We start from the raw sequence: 8084 nt of genomic DNA on the forward strand, positions 1-8084 counted from the left end.
GAAAGCCATTAGTCTTAACCTAACTCTCTTACTCTCCCAGTCCTGGGGCTGGGGGCACCCATGCCTGAGGGTGAGAAAAGTGTAGCCTGAGGTAGGATCCCACCTTGTGGCATAGCCACCCAGGTGTCCCTGAGAGGGGCTGCAGAATACATTCCATCCTGCTCCCCGAGGCACCCCTGGCCATCGTCCAGCCCTCCCTCCTCACCTCTCCGTCCCGCATCTCCACCGTCTTCACCACGATGTTCCTCTTGAGGTGGCCCTCAGACAAGGACTTGGTGTCCAGGCTGGTTTCTGCAGGCGTGAGGACAGGAGGCCTCCTGTGGGCTCTTGGGAACTAGGCACCCCCACCCCTCCTGAGTATGGGAGCCCAGCCAGCCGGGTAGGGGGCAGCCGAACTGCTTCCAAGGGGGCTGAGGTGCGGCCTGGGTCCATGTGCCCTGCTGGGCCTGAGCCTGGCTTCATTTCAGAGCCTCTGTAAAGCTTTGTGTGGCACCTGGCTTTCTGACCCCCCTGCATTGTGTCAAGGACAGCACACACAGGCCCTGACATCCGGAAGGGCAGAGCTTGAGTCTCAGCTCAGGCCCCCACCAGAGTGATTACCTCTCAGCCTCCCTGTCCTCGTCTACGCTGTGGGACAGGCTGCCTGCTTTCCTAGGTGAGCTTCAGGACTCAGTGAGTTGAAACCCTCGATGTTAAGCACCTGGGACATGTTAGCGCTCAGTACATGGGAGTTCCTTGTCTTGCCTGTCCCCTTTCCTTTTCTCTGCTTCTGCTACTTACCTGCCTAGCGGCCCTTTCCCACCTGTCACCTGGCAGCACTACCAGTACCTGGTTGGCTTGGATAATCCTTCTGATCCGGAGTTAAACCCTGTGGCTTGCATTATCAAGTGCTCCTTACTTTCCTAGCCCAGAAGACTGTTCCTCCCTCGCCTTCCCAGGCCCCCAGCGTAATGGTTAACGAATTGGGCTGTGATCTGCAGAGTCAGCAGTTCAAAACCACCAGCTGCACCTCTGTGGGAGAACGATGGACTTTCTACCCCTACAAGCAGTGACAGTCTGAGAAACTCACAGGGACAGGTTCTACCCTGTCCTAGAGGGTCAATTCGACAGTAGCCGGTTGTTTTTAACTAAGAATCATTTGGAGGCCCCCTCCAAAGGAAAAAGTAGTTGAGTTCCCTCCCCCTCCGAGAGAGGAGTATACCATGTCACATTCACTCATTTGAAATGACCCAAGAGCAGCAAGCGTCTGTCCCCATGGGAACAGCAGCCTGGAGGATTGATCGTCTGGGCTGAAGCAACAAGGAGCTGAGCAATAGAGCCTCGGGGACCTCTCAGTGATGCGGACCATGGGGATGAGGCCAGGCAGAACCTGGCCCCACGCTTCCCTTCTGAGAACTCGAGGGCACAGCCCCGTCAGCACTGGCCAGCTCTGCTCGTCTAAGTTACATTCTCTGTGCTGGACATCGAGGTCAGCAGGCAAATACTCAAGCTTGAGAAAAGACAGGTCAAGAAGCCCAGGAAGGTGGGCTTGGCATAGGCCACCCCTGACCCGGCAGAGCAAAGCCCATGTCTGTGAGGCCAGCCGCTGACCTAGAGCCTGCAGGGGCCCCTTTACCATGGGGGGCATCTCAATTGGTATAACTTGGACTGTAAGCCTTTTGAGGTGTCTTGTGACCTTGGGACCTTCCCCTTCTCTGGTGCTTTTGTCCCCTGTAGTGACAAGCAGTTAAAACAAACAAAAACAAACATAAAACACAAGCAGAATTTGCTCAGGGACCTTGGCACAGGTGGTGACACCCCACACCCCACACCCCTGTTCTGCAGTGGCATGGGGTGCAGGGGTGCAGGACACAGGCTGGGAGTGGCTGGAAGGCTCACTGGGAAGGTCCTGGGAGGGTGTGTCCTGGTTAGGAGTCTCCAAAGAGGGTCCCACACCCCTAGACCCTGATGGTTGAACCCAAGCTAAAGCAGCAGCTTACAGGAGTCCTACACCCTCCCCACAAGGCCCTGCTCTACTGACCTCGGATCTGTAGATTGGAGAAGGTTTGCACGGGAATGGTGATGCTGAAAGAGAGAAGAAAACAGGTGACAGGTGACGGGGCTGCCATCAGCCATCCCCAGGCCCGCCCAAGGGCATCATGCCAGCCCATCAGCTTGCTGGGAAAGCCCAACCCCATCTAGCTCCCCCAGCAGCCAGTGGGCTCCCTGGGGCTTCAGGAGCCTGAGGGGCTATGGTTCTTATCTACCAGGGGACACCCCCATCCATCTAAAGCAGCGGTTCTCAACCTGTGGGTCATGACCCCTTTGGGAGTTGAAGGACCCTTTCACGAGGGTCCCCTGATTCATAACAGTAGCAAAATTTTAATGATGAAGTAGCAGTGAAAATAATTTTATGGTTGGGGGGGTGTCACCACAACGAGGAGTTGTATGAAAGGGTCTTGGCATTAGGAAGGTTGAGAACCACTGATCAAGGGCATAGCGGCAGAGGGGACACGGGAGTGGTGACATGTTCTGAGGAGACAAAAGTCGCTCAGGAAGAGAGAAGCCAATCCTTGTTGGGAGGGTGAAAGGTGCGTCTCTAAGTTTGAGGGGTGATCCAAATCCTTGGCCTCATCGATCCATCAAGCGCTTATTGAACACCTACTGAGTATTAAGCAGGCACAGTACTGGGCACTGAGAGGAGGGGACTGGACACAAGGCCGGCCGCCACTGCCACCATCGCCCACGAGGAGAGCAAGACCAACTGTACGGAGGGGCAGCTAACCAGGCAGGGCAATGCCCCGGGCCGTGGGCAGGGCTCACCGGTTCTCCTCGCCCTCCAGCAGCTTCCTGTACGTGGCGATCTCGATGTCCAGGGCCAGCTTGACGTTAAGCAGCTCTTGGTACTCCTGCAGGTGGCGGGCCATCTCGTCCTTGAGGCTCTGTCCCTCCTCCTCCAGCCGGGCCAGCGCCTCCTGGTAACTGGCCGCCTCCCGCGCGTGGCGCTCCTCCTGTTCTCGCATCTGCCTCTCCAGGGACTCGTTCTGCGGGGTGAAGCCCGCAGGTCCCTCCAGGCCCCGCCCAACCACGCCCTCGCCACGCCCACCGCCCCGCCCTCCGTGCGCGTCCCCCTGGAACAACTCCCCCCCACCCTGGAACAACTTATTCAGAGCCTGGGACCCTCAGCACAGGTAGGGCTGCTGCTCCTGCATCTCTGGGCAATGTGGCCCCTCTTCCTGTCTCCCCGCCCACCCCCACTGGCCAGCCCGCGCTCACCGTGCCACGCAGGGACTCCAGGTCGCAGGTCAGGGCCTGCAGCTGGCGCCGGTAGTCGTTGGCCTCGTGCTTGGCCTGGCGGAGCAGCTGGGAGTTCCGGGCGGCCGCATCGGTCAAGTCCGTGAACTACACAAGGAGCACACCTTAGACTAGGGGGACAGTCAGGGGTCCTGGGACCATAGGGGCCACACCTCAGGGAGCCCGCATGGCTCACGGGAAGGGGGCCCCTGGACATTGGCCCAGGCCAGCTATATTCCTGGGGACTGTGTCCCACTGGGCAGGGTTGGTAGCCAGCCCTCGTGCAGGACCTGGTCTGTCCAGGAATCCAGAATCTTCTGCACCCTAGGTTGTGGGGTCTGGATTGTAGGGGCCTTCTCCCCTGCATGCTGAAGGTGCCCTCCTGGCGTGGTGGCTTAAGCTCAGGCTGCTCACAGCAATGCCTGCAGTTCAGATGCATTAGCCATCAGACGCAGCACGATGGGGTGTGCTCCAGAGGGAGAAGGGCTGCAGTCACACAGCCAACAGTTCTGTTATTTAGGAGGGGCGTGACTTTGGGCAAATGGCGGGACCTCCTCTCATGTATCGAAGAACAGTACCTGACCAGGAGAACTAAGAATGCCCAGCCGCCACTACCAACTGCTCTGAAAAGGGCTATAGTAGAAGGTCCTGGATAGAGTAGGAGAAAAATGTGGGACAAAACCCCAAATCAAAGGAGACCAGCTTACTGGTCAGATAGACTGATGGGACCCCCAAGGCTCTGGCCCTTATCCCTCAGCTCTGAAACTGAACTCATCCCTGTGTTAGAATAATCAGCTGTTGAAGACCAAAAGGACAGCATTTACCCAAGGACAAAGCTCAGAGGGCGGGAGAAAAGGGAGAAGGGGGACCAGGGACCCCAGGGAGGCAGTGGGCGGGAGAGCAGTGAGGGGGTTGTAATGGACCAGTGGAGTTAGAATATGTATGAATTGTGAATAAGGCACGTCTGGTGGAGTCGTGGTTCTGTGTTGGGCTGCTCAGTGTGTGGTCAGTAGTTCAAATCCACCAGCTGCTCTGCGGGAGGATGAGGCTTTCTACTCCCATAGTTACAGTCTAAGAAGCCCACGGGGGCAGTTCTACCCTGTCCTAGAGCATCGCTATGAGAATTGACTCGGTGGCAATGAGTTTGGTGTGTGTGTGTTTTGGGGTTCGAATTGTGGAATGTAAAGCTATTACCTGTCTGTAAACCTTCACCTAATTCACAAAAAAAAAGTTTTGAAAAAACAAAACAGTCCCTCTTTCATAATAAGGAAATCCATGCAATGCTTGGCACAAGCTCTGACACAATAATAAATGCCGACTGGGCAAGGTGTGAGCCTGGGAAAGCCACCTCCCTCCTCTGCAGATGGATCACCCTAGGAGATCCTCTCCCAGCCCCCTTGACCGTCCCTCCCAGTTGGCTTGTGCGGAGGGTGCAGGAGGGCGGCCTGGGGGAGGCAGCTTGCCCACCACCGTGCAGCTACCTTGGACCGGTACCACTCCTCCGCCTCATGCATGTTGCTGGACGCCACTGCCTCGTACTGGGTGCGGATCTCCTTCAGGGCTGCTGTGAGGTCTGGCTTCGCGACGTCCAGCTCCACGTGGACCTGCTGCTGGGCCAGCTGCTCCTGGAGCTCCCGGACCTCCTGAGCAGAGTGAGGGCAGGGGTCCCAGGTCTCAGGGCCCAGGCCCAGCCTGTCTCCAGCCCCCACCCCCTGGGAAAACGCTGCCTCAGGGGAGGTGGGGCAGCCCTACTGGGAGGAGGCCGGGGATGGTGTGGGCCCCCCTGGTGGCACTTCACCAAAGCTGGACAAAGTGTGCCACCTTCTCAAGGGACAGTGACTGCATTTCTGGGCGTGGGCGTGCCTGTGGGGACAGGGATTCTGAATCCATGTGAGGTCAGATCCCGGTGGGGAGGTTGTTTATTATGCGTGGCTCTCAGGTCAGAAGAGACAGATGGCAGAGGAGTGGGGTCAGCGTTGTGTGACTAGGAGACGCCTTCCCCTCTCTGGGCCTGCGGACCCTAAGCTGTGGGGATTGGGTGGTGCTGGAGTGCCTGGAGTGGTCATCATGGGCCTGTTGCGAAGAAGACTAAAAGCAACGACAGAGAGTGATGGTGGCAACGGATGTGCAGGGGCGCTTGGCACGGTGGATGGATGGATTGTGACGGGCGTTGTATGGGCCCCCAATAAACTGATTTTTTTTAAAAAGAAAGAGCAAAGACAGTGGAGGCAGTGGGGCCCATTGTAATCCCCAGGAAACGGGCGGTGGGGTGAGTGTGCGCGCATGTACCTGGGCTCCGGATGCGCTCATGTCTCTGTCTGCCCTAGTCTCTCTCTGCACCTGCATTGCCCTGTACCGCTTTCTCATTGTCCATCGTCTCTCTCCCTCTGCTGTCTCTGTGGTCTCTCTCACCTCCTCATGAATCTTCTGCAGGAACCGGATCTCCTCCTCCAGAGACTCAGCCTTCCTCTCCAGATCTAAGCGGGCCAGGGCGGCTTCGTCTGCCTCCTGGGGTGAGGAGGAGACAAAGGACCACTGGGACCCCGGGCTCTCCTTCCCCCTTGCCCGGCCTTGTTCACTCTTTCTTCTGGGACCACAGGGAATAGTGGATTGCTCTGGTGGGGTGGGCTGCCTTTAAGTCTCCCTCCTCCCCGCCCCACCCTTCCACTTCCACCCACCTGTCGAGAGGCGGCCAGGTTGTTCTCGGCCTCCAGCCTCAGGCAGCTCTCATCCTGGAGCCTGGGGTGGAAAACACACATTGCTGAGGCTAGACGTTTCTGGGGCCTCTTGGGTCCTTCTTCATGTTCCCAGGCCCGGAGGGGTCCTCAACACAGCCCTTGACCGGGAGGGAGGGAGAGCGAGCAGTCGAGGGTGCTTGCTTTAACTCATTTACCAAGGAGCCTTATCAGGACTGGTGCACCTGCTCCCGCAGCGCTCACCGCCACGTGCACACGGCCCCTCCTGCCCTTGCGGGTGTCCCCCCCTTTTCCTTCTATCTTTCTCTCTCCCTCTCTTCTTCTCGCTCCCTCTCTCTTTATCTCTTCCCCTCTCCCCCCTTCTCCCTTTCTCTTGCCCCCTATTACTGTCTCTCTCTCTCTGGCTCCATCTCACCCTCTCCCTCTCTCCCAAGCCAGCTACCAGTGCAACACAGACCCTGTCCCTGGGGCGTCTCAGACCTCAGTCTCAGACAAAATAGCTTTTATGGTGACCCCCAATGCCAAGGCTGCACAGGTGGAGGTGGCTTGCTAAAGGTCACACGGGGGTGACTGGTGGGGTGTGTTTTGAACTCCAGCCTGCCTTCTGTCCCCCATTCTCTACTCCTCAGTCATCCTTGTGGTTGTCTGCCCTCCCCAACCCCCGTTAGTTCCTCCATACATACAGACCCAGGCTGGGGAAAGGGCGCCCCCTCCTCGCTGTCACCCGGCCAAACAGTGAATGAAGCCCCAGGACTGCCTGCCTGGGGCCCTCACTTGGGAGGTACTGAGGCCCAGCCTGGCTCCCGGCCAAGGAGACCCCGGGAGCAGGGAGGCAGGCCTGCAGCCCCCCTGGAGAAGCCCTCCTCACTTCTGCAGCAGGGTGGCCAGCTCCTGCGCCAGGTTGTCTCTCTCCACCTCGAGCCGTGAGTTGCTGGCGGTGAGCTGGTCCAGGCGAAGGCGCAGCTGGCGCAGCTCGGCCTGGTAGACATCGGCTAGCTTGGTGGGCTCCTTGGATCGCAGCTGGTTCAGCTCCGCGGCCAGCGCCTTGTTCTGCTGCTCCAGGAAGCGCACCTTCTCGATGTAGCTGGCAAAGCGGTCATTGAGCTCCATCATCTCAGCCCGCTCACTGGCCCGGGTCTCCTTGAAGCTGGCATTGAGGGCCCCGGCCAGGGAGAAGTCCACCCGCGGGGCCGGGAGCGGAGGGGGCATTCGCGCCAGGGAGAGGCGGGCGCCCGGCCCTAGGTGGCGACCCAGACCCCCCCCCACTGTCTCTGAGGAGGAGACATAGGAGCGTCTGGCCGCTGAGGTGACACGTCTGCGCTCCATGTCCAGGGGCTCTGCCTGCTCCGGCCTCTCAGCGCTTTATGGAGGAGTGAGCTGGCTTAGGCACTGCCCAGGGTGTCCTGGCAACGCTTTGGGTATGGCCTGAGGGGGTGGGGTTGGGCTGCGGTCCAGCCATGAGCCAGCTCCCCTCAGCACCCCCCACGGAGGTCACTGGGCCTAGAGGCAGGGCTTCCTGGTCGTGCCAGCCTGGGCTCAGCTCCAGGGATGCTGCCCACCAGATAAGGAAACCTTGTTGCTAGGAAGGTGGGTCAAGAGAAAGGCTGAACCAGATGACTTCTGTCCGGCCTTGCCACTCTTGGCTCCCCACCCCGCCAGGCACCTCCGTCCCCTTCAGCAAATGCCTCCTCCATGCTGGGAATTTGGCTGAGAGCCCGCCCGGTCCAGGAACGGCTCCTGTGCTGTTTTCCCACGAGGCCTTGTGGGACACACTCGCCCCTGGAGACAGACTCCTCAGACTCCTGCTTCCCCACATGGGAGTCCAGGGTTCCTGGGGGCTGGAGGCTCAATGGTCCTTTGGGCGCTTTCTCTGTGGCAGATGAGGCTTTGGGAGTCTGGGTAGAGAGGGGCCCCAGTACTGTGTTCCCAGCCCTCTCCGAGGGCACTCTGAGCCCCCGCCCCGCCTCCCTGCACCCCTCCCGGAGCCAGGCCTTGACAGCTCCACAAAGCAGTTACGGATGAGCTGGCTGTCCCTGCTTACAGCTTTGTTGTGTGACACCCTGTCTCCCTCCTACACTCCCTACCCCCCAGCCCCGCTGGAGAAGGACTTCCATC

General features: G+C 59.1%; 1 protein-coding gene across 2 annotated transcripts in view; it reads right to left on the reverse strand.

Moving 5' to 3' along the window:
- The window catches only part of LOC101645852 (glial fibrillary acidic protein), a 9325-nt gene extending 2024 nt beyond the window's left edge, over positions 1–7301 (reverse strand). The window contains exons 1-9 of one of the 2 annotated variants that reach the window (XM_045299807.1): positions 6838–7301; positions 5952–6012; positions 5686–5781; positions 4755–4916; positions 3256–3381; positions 2803–3023; positions 2021–2064; positions 1591–1710; positions 206–291 (exon numbers count right to left, since the gene is read on the reverse strand). In XM_045299807.1, coding sequence (XP_045155742.1) covers positions 206–291; positions 1591–1710; positions 2021–2064; positions 2803–3023; positions 3256–3381; positions 4755–4916; positions 5686–5781; positions 5952–6012; positions 6838–7295 — 1374 coding nt within the window. In that variant the 5' untranslated portion in view covers positions 7296–7301. The remainder of the gene's footprint in view (positions 1–205; positions 292–1590; positions 1711–2020; positions 2065–2802; positions 3024–3255; positions 3382–4754; positions 4917–5685; positions 5782–5951; positions 6013–6837) is intronic. The other variant, XM_004707233.3, reaches the window with a different exon arrangement.
- Positions 7302–8084: the final 783 nt, after the last annotated feature.

This window comes from Echinops telfairi, unplaced genomic scaffold (genome assembly GCF_000313985.2).
Source record: "Echinops telfairi isolate 266 unplaced genomic scaffold, ASM31398v2 ScPeMD7_7458;HRSCAF=8496, whole genome shotgun sequence".
Lineage (NCBI taxonomy): Eukaryota > Metazoa > Chordata > Mammalia > Afrosoricida > Tenrecidae > Echinops > Echinops telfairi.